The following is a 17,682-nucleotide window of genomic DNA, read 5'->3' as shown; positions in this document are numbered from 1 at the left end:
AGAGCAGAGTGATCTGTTGAGCAGACTAACTCTTGCATCATCACACTCAAGTCCTGGGGCGGGGTGGCGGGGGGCATATTGAGGCTTGCTGTGCATAATTTGGCGACAGTGGAGATTCGTGGGATCAGAGGGCAGAGGAGCAGAATTAGGCCATTAGGCTCATCATCTGCTCTGCCTTTCAATCAGGTCTAATTTTTTTCAAACCCATTCTCCCGCTCTCTCTCCGTAACCCTAAACCCCCATACCAACCAAGAACCTGCTGATCTTTCCCTTAAACACATCCAATGACTTGGCTTCCACAGCCCTCTGTGGCAACGAAGTCCAGCGATTCACCACTGTCCTCATCTTGATTTCAAAGGGAGCGTTTCTTTACTCTGAGGCTGTGTCCTCGGATTCTGGATTCGGCCACCGATAGAGACTCGTCTTGATGTCTGCTCTGCCCACACCTTTCTGTATCCAGTAGGTTTCAATGAAATTCTCCCCCCATCCGTCTGAACTCCAGGGAGCACAGGCCCAGAGAAACCTAACGCTCCTCGTACGTTAAAAGTTTTGTTCCCTGGTTCATTCTCGCAGACCAAGTGGTGTGAGTTTTGTATCCATCCACAGCTTCTCCGCATGGGCCCTCTACCCCGTCCATCAACGCTGTGAGGCATGCTGACTCCAGAGGCTCCCTGATAAGCACGGACTCTGGCACCAGTCTTCTTGAACGAAGTGCGGAGAAAAGTAACTCCCTGGACAAGGTAATTTCTCTCTTTCAAGTAATGCCAAACTTCATTGTTTCCAGGTGGTATGGTTGCGTAATGCTTTACAGCACTAGTGACCCAAGTTCAATTCTGCCTCTGTAAGGAGATTGTACATTCTCCCTGTGACTGCACGGGTTTCCTCCGGGTTCTCCAGCTTCGTCCCATGTTCTAAGGATCTATGGGTTAGTAAGTTGCGGACGTGCCATGTTGGTGCCAGAACACCAGCGACACTTGCAGCCTGCCTCAAGCACAACTTCAAACTGTGTTGGTTGTTGCCACATTTTACTGTATGTTTCGTTCTTTCCATGTACGTGTGTTTGATAAAGCTGATCTTTAAGGTCTTTAATCTTTAATGATTAAACTTTCAGACGGGGCCCATCTGTTGGTTGTGTTGTGTCCCACCAGTTGGCCCGGAGTTTGCTGGTGCTCAGCATCTCCCAGCAGTCTCTGAGGTGGTTTGCCTTTCGATATAGTGGCTCACACTGGGAATTGACGGGTCAGATTGAGACGTACCAAGGGAGCCTGGTTCATTCCGGAACCTGACACTCAGGGAATCTCTGAACAATTGAGCATGAAGGAATGCAGCCCCACTTCTGTTACTGTTCACGGTCAGAGCAGCAGGCATTGAACAGGAACCACTTCCACATCGTTGTGCTGCTCAGTTTGAGCCTGACCCTTCCCAGCATGCTGAATGCGACGCAACAGACAATCGGCTGGAGGAACTCAACAGGCCAAGCAGCACCTATGGAAGGAGGGGAACCGTCGATATTTCGGGTCTAAAAACACCTTGGTTTCTTCAGCAATGCACAAAAGTGATTTTCCCCTCCTCCTACCCCTGCCCTCTCAATCTGCCCATCACCCACACACTTCCCCACCCACCTTCCTCCCTTTATTCCATGCTCCGTCCCCTCCTATCAAATTCCACCTTCTTCAGCCCTACGTCACTTCCACCTATCGCCTCCCAGCTTCTTACGTTATTCCCTCTCTCCCCTCACCCACCAGCCCTTGCTCCCCCACCTCTTTATACTGGTTATCTCCCCTCTTTCCAGTCCAGTTGAAGGGTCTCAACTGTCCATTTCCCTCAGCAGATGCTCCCTGACCCATCGAGTCCCCCAGCCCCTGTGTCTGTTGCTTCTTATTTCATTAGCTGCAGTCTCTTCTCCAGTTGGTCTTGTGTTGCTCCAGCTTCTGCCGTCTCAGAGCTGAAGCGGGTGACTGATGAAGTGGCCGCTGTGGCGGAAGGGCTTGCACCTCGTCCTCCGCGGCTGATGCTCGTGACCACACCAAAGCCTGCCTGTTCACGTTAGACTTTCATTTTAAACCTGACTGCGTCACCTTCTTCCTTGTACTAACAGAGAGAGAGGCTTGTCAGGAGGCACTCTGCTTTGGCTAAACAGAATAACCAGGAGGCCGAGGAGGGTTCAAAGTCCGCACGGAGGAACTGTGTTACCATGGATTTTTCTGTTTTGTCCGTCCCAGCCCTTCCGGAGAGGATTCTGCATGCTGCCCTGTCTCTCCCACTCCTTGAAGTACTTAACTCTAGTATATCAGACACTCTGAGTGAAATAAACTGTTAGTAACAACTCCAACCAGCTCGTGAAAGTGCCTGATGTGACAAATGCCGTTTTATAAGTTGTGAATCTCAAATACACTGTCTCCATAACGTTCTTCCCTCACGAAACTTGAGGGTTGAGGCAGGAGGAGAACATTCGGCCCTTTGAACTGATTATTTACTGAACCCTCTCACTGGGGTCCGGTTTCCCCCACAACATCTCACCGGAGTCCTCTTGCCCTGGGCCGTTCTGCTGGGTCACAGAAGGTTTATCAGCCCTGAGGTTTCCATGGGCTTGTAGCTTCCATCACGTGACTTCATACGTCTTCTAGATGAAGGCCCTCCCTTTCGCAGGGGTGAGGTCCTTGGAGTTTCTGTAGCTCTGTGTTTTTACAGAGTTGTTGCTAGCCCCGTGCCCAACCCAACTCTTTCCGTAGCCGGGCTTGGGACCGTTCACAGTGCAGTTCCTTGAAATAATGTTGCGGCTTATTTTCGGCCATTTAAAGCCAAATCATTAGAATGTGAGGCAGTACAGTTCTGGACAGGCCAATCAGCCAAAAATGTACCGATCCTCGTGCCGAATTATACTAAATGTCTCCTCCTGTGTGCCGCCCCTATCCCTCCATATTCATGCGTCTATCAACAAGCCCTCCGGACTCCCAACTTCCACCACTACCCCAGTAATCTACTCCACTAAGTGTAAAAAAATATTTGCCCCTCACATCAACATTGCCCCCTTGAGATGGACTGAACGGAGCCCCCGCCTCCCATCAGGCCAGCTTGTTCAGTCACTGAGGTGGAGTTGGTAGTAACAGCTCTTGCATCTCTGTTGATCGTTGTGTTGCTTTGTTGTGTGTGTGGAGTTTGATGTTTGGTGCAAGAGATGGGCGTGAACGTGGGTGTGCAATCACGTTAATTGTACGTTTTCCCGGCACATCACGTCAGTGGTAAAAACTCAGCCTGGTACCATCGTGTTACACAGCTAGGGACTGAAATCAGTGAGGGATGGGCTGATGCTTAGCTGATGCTTAGTGATAATTCTAATGGTTAGAAATGTTTTATCCTCCTCTTATTCTGACTAAAGGAGGATGTAGGATGGTTGGGCACACTGCCGCTCAGCGTCACAGTTTCACATTACCCAATGACATCTATGCTGAGTGGAGCTCCCGCTCCTACAGCACCGGGAGCACCGTCACCACACGATCAAGGTGACAGCTCACCCCATCTCCACAAGGGCAGTAAGGGGGAGTGGGGGAAATGGACCATAAATCTCGTGTTGCAGGAATGGTCAGGTTTCCCCAAGAGAATTCCACTTCGGAAACCACATTTCGGTCTTGGCTCATTGCTGCCTACTCCAATGCAATTCTAACTTTGTTATCACATCCTGTTGCGCCTGCTCTGCCATTCAATAAGTTCATGGTTGATCTGACCATGGACTCATCCCCACCTACCTGCCTTTTCCTCATAACCCTTAATTCCCCTAAAATGCAAAAATCTCTCCAACCTTGTCTTAAATATATTTACTGAGCTAGCCTCCACTGCTTCATTGGGCAGAGAATTCCACAGATTCACCACCCTCTGGAAAAAGCAGTTCCTCCTCATCTCCGTCCTAAATCTACTCCCCCGAGTCTTAGGCTATGTACCCTAGTTCTAGTCCCACCCATCAGTGGAAACAACCTTCCTGCCTCCATCTTATCTATCCCTTTCATAATTTTATATGTTTCCATAAGATCTCCTCTCATTCTTTGGAATTCCAGGGAGTACAGTCCCAGGCGGCTCAATCTCTCCTCATAGTTTAATCCCCCTCATCTCTGGAATCAACCTGGTGAACCTCCTCTGCACTGCCTCCAAAGCTAGTATATCCTTCTTCAAGCAAGGAGACAGAACTACACGCAATACTCCAGGTGCAGCCTCACCAGCACCCTGTACAATTGCAGCATAACCTCCCTGCTCTTCAATTCAATCCCTTGAGCAATGGCCAACATCCCGTTTGCCTTCCCGATAGCCTGCTGCACCTGCAAACCAGCCTTCTGCCACCCCCAAGTCCCCCTGCCCAGCAGCACCCTGTAATTTTTCACCATTTAAATCTGCTCGCTCTTTTTCCTTCCAAAGTGGATGTCCTCACATTTACCAACATTGTATTCCATCTGCCAGACCCCTGCCCACTCACTTAAATTATCTGTATCTCTCTTCCACCTTTGACCCCACGTGCCATCTGTTCCCCTTCCAGTTCTAAACTTTTGACCGTCCTCTAAATTCAAAGTTCTACCACTGGTGACTGCGCCTCATTTTGAGGCCCAAGCTGAGGAATCCCCTTTTTTTATTTTTTATTTGACTAAGGTATTCACAAGTATTACACAATCTTTTTTACATATAAGACCTTTTTTATTTTTATATATGTGTAAATCTATATATATTTATACATTCACAAGTACACACTGAGATAATATTAAAAGAAAAATAATCAAGCACTTAATAAATAGTTATGTGCAATTGTAATTCCACACTATTAAACTAAATAATAATAATAGTTGTTAAAAATAGTAATAATAGTGGTTGAATAATAATTTCCATGTATCTCTTCTGGTCCATTTCTTTCTAGTCTAAAATGTAACCCTATGTAACTTCCATCGTAGGTGTTTGTATCTTAACACGTTCATGTTTGCTGCTACCCATAAACATAAGTATCCAATCTCTGTGTACTTACTATTACTTCATTTTATCAATTTTTTTCCCCAAATCTTTTTCTTGCATTGATTCCATGTTTTCCAGAAATGAAAAGAGAAGGCAGGATGAAGGGAAGGCAGTGGATGTTGTGTACATGGACTTTAGTAAGGCCTTTGACAGGGTCCCGCATGGGAGGTTAGTTAGGAAGATTCAGTCACTAGGTATACATGGAGAGGTAGTAAATTGGATTAGACATTGGCTCAATGGAAGAAGCCAGAGAGTGGTAGTGGAGGATTGCTACTCTGAGTGGAGGCCTGTGACTAGTGGTGTGCCACAGGGATCAGTGCTGGGTCCATTGTTATTTGTCATCTATATCAATGATCTGGATGATAATGTGGCAAATTGGATCAGCAAATTTGCTGATGATACAAAGATTGGAGGTGTAGTGGACAGTGAGGAAGGTTTTCAAAGCTTGCAGAGGGATTTGGACCAGTTGGAGGAATGGACTGAAAAATGGCAGATGGAGTTTAATGGGGACAAGTGTGAGGTATTGCACTTCAGAAGGTCAAACCAAGGTAGAACTTGGTAGGTAAATGGTAGGACAGTGAGGAGTGCAGTAGAACAGAGGGATCTGGGGGTACAGATACATAATTCCCTAGAAGTGGCTTCACAAGTAGATAGGGTTGTAAAGAGAGCTTTTGGTACATTGGCCTTTATGAATCAAAGTATTGAGTATAAGAGTTGGAATGTAATGGTGAGGTTGTAGAAGACATTGGTGAGACCGAATTTGGAGTAATATGTGTGGTTTTGGTCACCTAATTACAGGAAGGATATTAATAAGGTTGAAAGAGTGCAGAGAAGGTTTACAAGGATGTTGTCGGGACTTGAGAAACTGAGATACATAGAAAGGTTGAATAGGTTAGGACTTTATTCCCTGGAGCGTAGGAGTATGAGGGGAGATTTGATAGAGGTGTATAAAATTATGATGGGTATAGATAAAGTGAATGCAAGCAGGCTTTTTCCACTGAGGCCAGGGGAGGAAAAAACCAGAGGTCATGGGTTAAGGGTGAAGGGGGAAAAGTTTAAAGGGAACATTAGTGGGGGCTTCTTCACGCAGAGAGTGGTGGGAGTGTGGACTGAGCTGCCAGATGAAGTGATGAATACGGGCTCACTTTTGACATTTAAGAAAATCTTGGACAGGTATATGGATGAGAGGGGTTTGGAGAGATATGACCCAGGTGCAGGTCGGTGGGACTAGGCAGAAAATGGTTCGGCACAGAGAAGAAGGGCCAAAAGGCCTGTTTCTGTGCTGTAATGTTCTATGGTTCTAACTAAAACAGTGAACATTCAAACCAAGGGATCTTAACGTTAGCACTATCACTATGTTGATGAGGAAAGCAGTATGAACATGTAGGAGAGTCAGCTAAAGTCTGCTCGCATTGGGGTTATAAATTCAATCTATTTGTTGCAAATTTGTTAATTTTTTTCTTTGAATTCTCAGGGAGTAAGTCATCTTTTCCATTTTAAATATTTCCAAAATAATTTCATGCCAATCTTCTAAAGTAGGTGATACTGGATTTAGCCACTTTCTGGTGATTGATTTCTTACTTGCCGCTGAAAGGGCCTGCAGCAGCTTTATATCTTTCTTCTGTTCCGAAAACAATACATGCCCCAAATAGAGAGTCACAAAGTCCAGGTTATCTGTATCTTAAATACCTTAACTAATGTTCTGTGAATACCTTTCCAATATAAGCATAATTTAGGGCAATCTCAAGGAATTTGGAAATGATTTGCCACCTTCTCCAACACACCACATTTGTGTCTTTATGTTTTTCCTGGTATGGGGTCTTGAAGTATCTTACAGTATTTTTCCAGCAATGTTCTCTCCAAACCAAAGAGTTAGTTGAAAACCACTGAAAGCTGCATATTTCCCCCCCAAACTTCCTCTGAAAGTACCAACCCCACTTCTTTCTCCCACTTCTCTTTGAGAAAGCTGTGCCTCTCTTCCTCCTGTCCACATTAGCTCCCCCAACTAAGCCCCCATGGTGACTCATCTGGTATTTTATCGAACCCCTCATCCCTGCACTCTTTTTAGTTAATTCACAAGAAGCGGATGTTGCTGGCAATGTCGACACATTCTCCCAATTCATAATTGTTCCTGGGTCAAGCAATGGGGGAGTAGTTAATTGTCATCTGGTTTGGTGGGTCTGGAGTCACCTCAAGATCAGATCAGTGAGGATGATAGATTTCTTTAATCAGCGATTGATAGGTTCTTTATTCTTAAGGGGTTTAAGGGTTACAGGGACAAGGCAAGAGAGTGGGGTTGCTGATCTGTTGAATGCTGGAAAAGGCTGAGAGGCCCAGTTTGCTCCTGACGTGGTCTGAGATGAGTTTTGGCAAGTCTGATAGGCACCGGATAAATGGAGCTGATTTTGCTTGTGTCATCATACAACAGTGTACTGATTATTGCATGGCTTGGTGGTTCTACCGATGTTGTATGAAGGTGTGGGTTGGTCTTTCTAGTCATCACTGAAAACTAACCTGTTCAGCTCACCACCTCCAGTGGGGTGTTAGAACGGCCTCCTGTTTGAGAAGTGGTGTTTGCTTTTAAAATTGCTTTGCCCTTGGCCGACCGGAGCGAGTTTTCACCAGTGTGTCCCTCTCTCTCAGAACCACGGTTGTGTCGGAAGCTGCATCGTGCGCTGTGACAAGCTGGAGCAGGCGGAGATCAGGAGCCTGCTCATGTGCTTCCTGCACGTGTTGAAGAGCATGTCTGAGGGTAAGCACCCAGCAGCGGACAAGTGCCCCCTTTCCCTTGGGAATTTCCATTTGGTTAGTTGCTACAAGAACTAGGACGGATGGAATAACTAAGGGGATTTCTGCTAGAGCTGTACAGCACTGAAAAAGGCCCTCCAGACCAACTGGCCCAAGATGATTTAGATGTCATCTAAGCTCGTTCTGTTTGGCCCATAACAGTCCAGGCATTCCCAATCCATGGACCTGTCCAGCTGTCTCGTTGAAGTTGTTATTGTAGCTCATTCCACATTGAGACCACCCTTTATGTGGAAACAATTCTGCATCGTCTCAGCAAGGAGTCAGTAACCCACTGGAAACCGGTCCGGCCTGTTGGAGGTGGGCTGCGGCCAATCCTGGAATGCAGCGAAGCTGAACCACCATGACGGTCGGACTGAAGGGGTTGACGAGAAGGACCCTAATTTGCATTAACGAGCAGGTTTACAGGTGCCCCTTAATGAAATGGCCGCTGAGTGTCTGTAATTGCATTGGGTAAAGGAGACCCAGATGCTGCACGGAGCTGTTGTTAAACCACTTCAAGAACATGGTAGGCAGCTCTGAGCACCTCTCCTCCGAGAGGCCTGGGGAGAAGGGAGCAGAGACTTTCCGATGTGGTGTCTGGGTTCTCCAGATGGACACCACTAGAGTGGGTTAAACAAATTTACCTCTGTCTTCCCCCGAAACCGACCCGTGGGAGGAGGGAAAGGCAGCGCAGTGGTGCAACTGCCTCGCAGGTGCCCGAGACCCCGGTTTGATCCCCACCTCGGGTGTTCTCTGGCTGGAGTCTGCACATTCTCCCTCCGATCAGCTGGGCTTTCCAGGTGCTCCAGTGTCCTCCCACAGTCCAGTTGGTCGTTGTAAATTGTCCTGTGATCAAGCTGGGGTTAAATTGGGGGTTGCTGGCTGGTAGGGCTTGTTATGCACTTCATCAATAAACAAATAAATACATTTTGGATGGCAAAGTCATTTTATATCACAGTAATTATAGAGTTATGCCCTCATTATAAGTAATTAAAACTATTTCTTACGGAAAAGTGGACATTAGGAGCAGGCGGTACTGAGATAAAAGATGAGACATGATATTTTTCAAATGGTAGGACAGAATCAAGGGACCGAATGGCCTACTTCCGGCCCAACTGTAGCTTTTACATTCCTTTCTCCTCCTCCTGCTGGAGGATGACTTGTTTCTCTGCTTCTTTTCAGCGGGCCACTGCAAATCCTTCCACTGACGTCTGTGGAGCAGGCTGCAGGGAAGGGTGGGTGGTATGTGAGGTGGACTCTTCCCCTGATGTTTACACTTGGATCCTCTGGCTTTGAGATGTGAAGTGCCATCCCAAACACTCAACCACCTCAAGCAGTCATGGGCTAGGAGTCGCCTGGAACTGGGGGAGGTTTTGGTCACATCATTGAAGCTTCATTCTTATAATGGCTGAGGGAATAATGCATAATTACTTGTTTATTTTATAGATGCGCTGATTACTTACTGGAACAAAGCTTCTAGCTCAGAGACGATGGACTTCTTCACCATCTTAGAGTGAGTGTATTTGAGCACGGGATCCTTGCAGCAACGGAGAATCATGTTGTTCCAAAGACTGGGCAAAGTAAATTCATTATCAAAGTACATATATATCACCATATAGATTCGTTATTCTTGCGGGTATTCACAGTAAATCCAAGAAGCACAGTAGAATCACTAAAAGACTGCACAGGACAGTCCACTGTGTAAAAGGCAACAAACTGTACCAATACAAAAGAAAAGCAATAATAATAAATAAGAAACCAGTCTTGAGAACACGACATGAAGAGTCCATAAGTTGTGGGGACAGTTCAATGATACAGCGAATGAAGTTAATCCACTCTGCAACAAGAGCCTGCTGGTTGAGGGGTAATAACTATTCCTGAACCTGGTAGTGTGGGTCCCGAGGCTCCTCTACCACCTTCCTGATGGCAGCAGTGAGAAGAGAACGTGGCCTGGATGGCGGGGGTCTCTGATGATGGGTCGGTCCATTGTGCCTCTGCTAACTGTGTGAAGTAGCTGCACAACTAGTTCCACATCCATGATCTTACTTGCAGAGTCTGCAGATATATCAGGTTTATTATCACTAACTTATATGAAGTGAATTTTGTTGCTAAGGGCATGAAGATACTGTAAATTACAACCATAAATAAGTGCAATAAAAGGAATAGTGGACTGTTTGAAAACGTGGCATGACAGAGGGGAAGAAGCTGTTCCCGAATTGCTGAATGTAAATTTTCAGGCTCTTGTACCACCTTCCCGGTGGTAGTAACAGGAGGGCGAGGGCATGTCCCAAATGGTCAGGGTCATTACTGATGGATGCTGGCTTCTTGAGGTGCCGCCTCCTGAAGATGTCCTCAGAGGGGTTTTCAGGTGAGTTTAGGAACCCAGTGGTGGTGGGAAAGGTGTTGCCGTTGAACCCGCAGCTGTGGGTCTTCAGGCTTCTGTACCTCCTGCCCGACGGCAGCATCCAGAAGAGGGCAGAGCTTGGATGGTGGGGGTCCCTGGCCATGGCTGCCGCCTTCCTGTGACATCACCTCGTGTAGGTGCAAAGTCTGTCTGTAATCCCCCTGTGGAATCTCTTTTCACTGCCCCTTCGTTCAGTCAAATCCAAATCATACTCAATCAGTGAAACGGTTTCCCTATCTCACCTCTGATTTATTAAGGAAAAATCTATTTATTACATGTATAGATGGGAGGCATATTTCTTTGTGTTTACAAGGTGCTGACCAGTCTTTGGTGTTGTTGATGATTCATTATCCAAGTGGTATCCGAAACTATGTATTCAATAATGCAATGCTGAAAATTAAATCTTCCTTTTCAACAGAGTCTGTCTTCACCAGTTCCGTTACATGGGGAAACGATACATTGCAAGGTACTGGTCCTGATTCTGTTCTTTGCTCAGGAATGCTGGTGTGTGTTTCTTTTCAGATATTAGACGAGGGAAGAGAGAATATTTTGCTTTTCTATAGGACCATCTAAAGCAGGGGTGCCCAAACTGGGGTCTGCAGACCCCTTGCTTAATGGTATTGGTCCATGGCATAAAAAATGTGGTGAACCCCTTTCTAAACCAAAAAACTCCCCACAAAAATGCTTCACAGTCAATTAAGAACCTTTGAGGAAATCTGAAAAAGCTCTGGGCTGCACAGTGAGATCTTTCAAACAGTAATGCAATAATTGCTGCCAAAGGTTTATTGCTATTGCATGGTCCAAGATACAGAAAATTTTCCTTTGCCTGGTATCCATGCAGACCATTCCATACATAAATTCACTGAGGTAGTACAAAGTGAAAAACAACAGGTGAAAGTGGAATACCGCATCACTATTACAATGAATGTGCAGTGCAGTTAAACAAATAAAGTGCAGGGGTCTTGCCAAGGTAGATTTTAGAATCAGGAGTTCATCTCTATCTTAGAAGAGGTCGGTTCCAGGTTCTCATAACAGCGAGATAGAAGCTGTCCTTGAGCATGGTTGTATGTGTTCTCAAACTTTTGTATCTCCTGACGATGGAATTGGTGGGGAGACAGAGAAAAGAGAGAATGACCAGGGTGATGGATCAAAGAGACCATAAGACATTGGAACAAAATTTTTGGCCATTCAGCCCATCCAGTCTGCTCTGCCATTCAGTCATGGCTGATTCATTTACCCTCTCAACCCCATTCTCCTGCCTTTGCCCCCCTTACAAATCATGAACCTATCAACCTCTGCTTTAAGTATACCCAATGACTTGGCCTCCACAACTGAAAGGCAACAAATTCCACAGATTCACCACTCTCTGGCTGAGGGAATTCCTCCTCAGTCTCTGTTCTGAAGAGACAACCTTCTGTCCCAGAGGCTGTGCTCTCTGGTCCTGGATTCCCAATTATTGGAAATAGCCTTTCCATGTCCACTTTATCTTGACCTTTCATAAACTAAGCAGTCTTAAAGCTGGGACCCAGCAGTGTTATTCCTATAAACGGAATGATTCTCCCTGTGCAATAGCTAGCATCAGCTTTAATAACATTAATAATCACTGCCTCAGTGGCCAGTAAGTGTGAGGTGTTGTTTCCCATGGCAGATGTTACTCTCTCCAGATTTCTAGTTGCTTTTTGTCGAGCTACTCCTCCAGCTTGTGGCCGCACCGCTGCGCTGCAGCAAAGCCGTGTGGGATCTTGGTGGGAGGGCATGTTTGGACCAGGTGGAGGATGTTGTGGGTTGGGGCACCACAGGGGCAAGCTGGGCTTAAGTGTCAGCAAGAATAGTGAAGCCTCTGTCACATCGAGAAGCAGGGTTGAGATTTTGCCAGTAGTTTTCATCAGCTCTGCTTCAGTGCTGCTTGAGATAATCTGTCAATTCGTGCAAATCAAACGGTAGCTTTTCCCAAAACCAGCCCGAACCCACCCTGGGTCAGACTCCTTCAACCACAGCTCAAAGAGGTTCCTTTGATACTGGTAAGCACGTTTTAAATAGACAATAGGTGCAGAAGTAGACAGTTCGGCCCTTCGAGCCTGCACCGCCATTTTGAGATCATGGCTGATCAATGGTACTATCAATACCCGGTTCCTGCCTTGTCCCCATATCCCTTGATTCCCCTGTCCATAAGATACCTATCTAGCTCCTTCTTGAAAGCATCCAGAGAATTGGCCTCCACTACCTTCCGAGGCAGTGCATTCCAGACCCCCACAACTCTCTGGGAGAAGAAGTTTTTCCTTAACTCTGTCCTAAATGACCTACCCCTTATTCTCAAACCATGCCCTCTGGTACTGGACTCTCCCAGCATCTGGAATATATTTCCTGCCTCTATCTTGTCCAATCCCTTAATAATCTTATTTGTTTCAATCAGATCCCCTCTCAATCTCCTTAATTCCAGCGTGTACAAGCCCAGTCTCTCTAACCTCTCTGCGTAAGACAGTCCTGACATCCCAAGAATTAACCTTGTGAATCTAAGCTGCACTTCCTCTACAGCCAGGATGTCCTTCCTTAACCCTGGAGACCAAAACTGTACACAATACTCCAGGTGTGGTCTCACCAGGGCCCTGTACAAATGCAAGAATATTTCCTTGCTCTTGCACTCAATTCCCTTTGTAATAAAGGCCTACATTCCATTAGCCTTCTTCACTGCCTGCTGCACTTGCTCATTCACCTTCAGTGACTGATGAACAAGGACTCCTAGATCTCTTTGTATGTCTCCCTTACCTAACTTTACACCGTTCAGATAATAATCTGCCTTCCTGTTCTTACTCCCAAAGTGGATAACCTCACACTTATTCACATTAAACGTCATCTGCCAAGTATCTGCCCACTCATCCAGCCTATCCAAGTCACCCTGAATTCTACTAACATCCTCATCACATGTCACACTGCCACCCAGCTTAGTATCATCAGCAAACTTGCTGATGTTATTCTCAATGCCTTCATCTAAATCGTTGACGTAAATCGTAAACAGATATACTGTTATATATTCGAGGATGTTAAGTCTATGCCACATGACCAGGGTAATATTTATCCCCCAGGCAAAGGGCTATAAAGCAGATAATCTGATCATGGCCATGGTAGTTTTGTGGGATCTTACTGTGCAGAGATCAGCTGTTGTACTTCCTACACTAATCTGGTTAAACTATTACTGATGGTTTTTAATGACGCTCCAGTCTCAAATAGTACTAAGCATTATTTAGAATGAAAATAAATCATTCCTTTTTGTCCCACTATATATTTTGTATGGGTCTTAAATGAGAAGCGAGCTGGCGTAACATTGGCTTGACAGCTGACAAGTTCCTAGTCAATTCAAAGCTGCTAACTCTGTTCCCAGTGATCCCTGAACTAAATGATAAAGATTTCCACTTCAGTTAGGTAAAACCGTAGAGCACCACAGCACAGAAACAGGCTCTTTGGCCCGTCTAGTCTGTGCTGACCTGCTTTTCTGCTTCACCCTATCTACTCGTTCCGGGACCATAACCCACCATTCTGCTCTCCCCAAATGCACAATTGCTAATTAATGTGTGGTAAATCTTTTTACAGGACACTATCAATTTGCTTGAAAATGTTTTTTTTTCCAAACACTGGAGTGATTCTCTGATTGTGAAGCTTTACTTCTGAAACTAATGTTAATTTTATGAAGCTTTTTTTGACTTATTCTTCTGGTTGGATGGGTCGTATTTTCTAGTATTTCTATACAAACTAACCTGGTCTAGTCTCTGATAATGAACTCTGGGTGGTGGTATGGTGCAGTGAATTCACCAGTTACTCCTAACACACATTCTACTTTCTCTTTCCATTTCACACCTGCACGATGGCAAAAGCTAAACTCAAAACAGTAAATATGTATGGCTCCTTCCCTTCTTGGGTAAGATCTGACTTCATGTTGCTTTGCATGTTATACGCTCCCCATTGCTTGCGTGTGTTGTTTGTACCGTTGGGTGTTCTGCTGCTTGGGAACTTCTGCAACAGGTGAAAACAATTGCAGCAGTCCCTTTACTTTACACTCAGTGGCCACTTTATTGCATACGTCTGCTCGTTAATGCCAATATCGAATCAGCTAATCATGTGGCAGCAGCTCAATGCAATTCAAAGCATGCAGGTGTGGTCAAGAGGTTCAGACCAAACATCAGAAATCTGATCCAAGTGACTTTGACGATGGAATGATTGTTGGTGCCAGGCAAGTTTGAGTATCTTAGAAACTGCAGATCTCCCGAGATTTTGCAGAGAATGGTGCTAGAAACAAAAAAAAATCCATTGAGCTGCAGTTCTGCAGGCAAAGGAAAGGTAAGAGGAGAATGGAGAGGCTGGTTCGAGCTTGACAGGAAGGTGAGAGTAACTCAACTAACCATGACGAACCTTGAAGTGGATGGGCGATCACAGAGGGTCACGCTGTGTTCCACTCCTGTCCCTATGAAAGTGGTCACTAACTGTATTGTGCTTGGCTATTGCAGTTGATTTTCTGGCCTTTAACCACTAGATGGCAGTGTCCTCACTCACACTCACTTGTAATTATTTGAGCTTTACATTGTATTGTGCCGACCGGAATGAAGTTGAGCATTCAACTTCCAATTGTTGTTCCAATTGCTTCTAAATTTTGAGAACCAAAAATTCCTTAGGCTTAGAACATCGGCTGGTGACGATACCTCCATTTTAAGTGATGGCAATTGAGGCCAAGTGCGGTTAATATAGGAAAAGTAGACTAACCAGTTCAATGACATGCTGTAAAGTAAGACTGCTTCGCTAACACCTCGGCTTTTGCGGCATTGTGCTGACATTAACCTTTGCTCTGTCCCATTTCCCCATCTTGCAGGAACCAAGAGGGGTTAGGACCCATGAGTATTACACATGAGAAAAGAGCTCAAACGTTGCCTGTTTCTCGCAATAGAGCAGGAATGATGCATGCCAGATTGCAGCAGCTGAGCAGCCTGGATAACTCTTACACTTTTAACCACAGTAAGTCACCTGGCATCTAGGGACGGTCAAGGGTATCAGTGCAATCCCTCCTTTGTACAGACGTAGCACACCACCCCCAGAGCATGGTTGTGGACCACCACGTTTCCCATTGGCTGAAACAAAGCACGCCAACAAAAATCAGTCGGGGATGGAACAGATTTGGAACATTTTGCAGATGCAACTCATAACCGTTGATGGTCCAGAAGTGTCGTTTATATCATCAGATAAGAGTGTATTGTGGAACTTATTTTTTCACTTTCTCTGGGGACGGATGCTCTAGTTAAAGGAGTTACTACCATTACTCAGTTAACATTATGTATTTATTAACAAGCCCGTAAAGTTATTGGCGAAGCAGAAATTAATTTTCTATTGCTGAACTCCATATTATTTCTCAAACAAAACTGTCACGAGTCAGAATGAACCCATCTGCTCCATGTCGCTTCCTAAGGGAGCAATCCTCAGTTGCCCACCCCTTCCTGATTTCCCTGTGACCCAACTACTTATTCTCTCAAGCACACACTCATCGACTCCCCCTTTATTCAGGCTGCACTTCCTTACACATTAAAGGTAACCAATTAACCTCTGACAGCGTATCCTTGATGCAGGGAAAACACAGAGCACCCAGAGGAAATCCACATGGTCAAGCTCCGCACAAACAGCACGGAGGTCAGGATGAAACTCGGTTGTATATAGCGAGCTGTTCAGCCCATTGGTGACTTGTCGGCTCATTGAAAGATCCATCTAGTTGGAGCCACGGCCTCTGTACTATACCCCACAACTCCTGCTAGTTTTCACTTTTCCAGTTATTTCTTTGACAGAATCTACTTCGCGATCCAACTAAATGTTACAAACCGCAACAATGTGCTGAGTGAGCAATTTTTCACAATTTCCCCTCTTCCCCCGGTCCCTATGCCCTAAAAAGGAGGAGATGAATTAGGCCAGTGAGTCTGCTCTGCCATTTCATCATTGTTGATCGGGATCCCATTCAACCCTCTCACCATATCCCTCGATGCCCTGAGCAATCAGGAATCTATCATCTGCTTTAAATATACCCACGGACTTGGCCTCCACGGCAGTCTGCGTCAGAGCAGACCACAGATTCACCACTCTTCAGCTAAAAAAAAATTCCTCCTCACCTCTGTTCCAAAAGGTCGCCCCTCAATTTTGAGGCTGTGCCCTGTAGTTCTGGATACCCCCACCAGAGGAAACATCTGCTCCACATCCACCTTATCTAGACCTTTCAACATTTGGTAGGTTTCAATGAGATCCCCATGCATTCTTCTGAATCTCAGTGAGTACAGGCCCAAAACTACCAAATGCTCCTCATGTGTAAATCCCTTAATTCCTGGAATCATCCTCATGCATCTCCTTTGGACTCGCTCCAATGACAATACATCCTGACTAATGTCTTACAAAGTTTCATCATTATCTCCTTGTTTTTATATTCTGTTCCTCTTGAAATAAATGCCAACATTGCATTTACCTTCTTTATAGCAGACCCAACCTGTGAATTAGCCTTCTGGGAATCTTGCACAAGGACTGCTCAGTCCCTCTGCACCTCTAAATTTTCTCCCCATTTAGATAATAGTCTGCACTACTAGTCTGCCAATCCCTCTTACATTGTGGCCTCTGGGCACCCACTCTCCTGCCCCTAAATGTGGTTCATTGTGATCCATCATTGACCTGTTTGTCTTAACAAAGACAAATTTTACACGGGTTAATGCTGAAACATTTTATTTACAGTGGGCTTCGGCCTATCACTGAGTGCAGGCGAGCAGTTGGCCAATGTATCTTACACTCCTGGAGTGAACTGCCCACATTGCCCACTGGAAACTGTAGTTCTTTATTATGTACACTCGTAATAACGCATCTTCCCCATTTAAAGGGGAACAAAGACAAAACTATGTCCTCGTAGACCTGCAAGAAACAATAATGCTTTCCAACATAGATATCTGCATTGACTTCAATTGTAATGAGCAAGTACAGTCCCTTATTCACTTATCAACTTTCAGTCAGTCTCTGATATGGTTTGATGGCCTTTTTTGGTTTGCTATTTATTTCCACAGATGTCTTGCTTTCATTTGCTGTGCTAATATTAGTGTCTTTCTGAGAACTCTGATCAACTGGTTCTAGTTATCGAGTTTATGGGATTCAGCCAGGTTTCAAGATTAAACATCTGGATCACATTGGGATTAATTCCCTCTATCTGAACTCACATTGAGAATTCTTCTAAAAACTGATAAGTCCTGAATTATTTCAATGTCATGAACAGTCTTTCACTGCATAATCTCACCAGTTGCTTAGGATACTGATAGGAATTAAAGTCTCATTTTACATTTGGTTTAGCTTGCTTTTTGGTTAATAGTGTTCACTGTAATAGGCTTTAAAAACACAGGCAAATGTAACAATTTTTAATTATAATTTACACCTACGTTGGCAAATGACTGCACTAATCCCTGCAGGTTCAGTTTCCCATTGCTGCTCACCCTTCATTTCACCCA

The 17,682-nt window shown here is 45.2% G+C and overlaps 1 protein-coding gene across 7 annotated transcripts in view; it reads left to right on the top strand.

Moving 5' to 3' along the window:
• dock9b (dedicator of cytokinesis 9b) overlaps positions 1-17,682 on the top strand; it is a 329,527-nt gene that overhangs the window by 253,472 nt on the left and 58,373 nt on the right. For 3 of the 7 annotated variants that reach the window (XM_059970491.1, XM_059970489.1, XM_059970490.1), the window contains exons 34-39: positions 607-740; positions 2,099-2,272; positions 7,633-7,741; positions 9,223-9,289; positions 10,599-10,646; positions 15,039-15,181. In XM_059970491.1, the coding sequence (XP_059826474.1) occupies positions 607-740; positions 2,099-2,272; positions 7,633-7,741; positions 9,223-9,289; positions 10,599-10,646; positions 15,039-15,181 (675 nt within the window). The remainder of the gene's footprint in view (positions 1-606; positions 741-2,098; positions 2,273-7,632; positions 7,742-9,222; positions 9,290-10,598; positions 10,647-15,038; positions 15,182-17,682) is intronic. The other 4 variants (XM_059970496.1, XM_059970493.1, XM_059970495.1 and 1 more) reach the window with 2 other exon arrangements.

Source organism: Hypanus sabinus, chromosome 5, assembly GCF_030144855.1.
Source record: "Hypanus sabinus isolate sHypSab1 chromosome 5, sHypSab1.hap1, whole genome shotgun sequence".
Lineage (NCBI taxonomy): Eukaryota > Metazoa > Chordata > Chondrichthyes > Myliobatiformes > Dasyatidae > Hypanus > Hypanus sabinus.
Note: the sequence above shows the minus strand (reverse complement) of the source record. Positions and strands in the feature narration are given on the sequence as shown.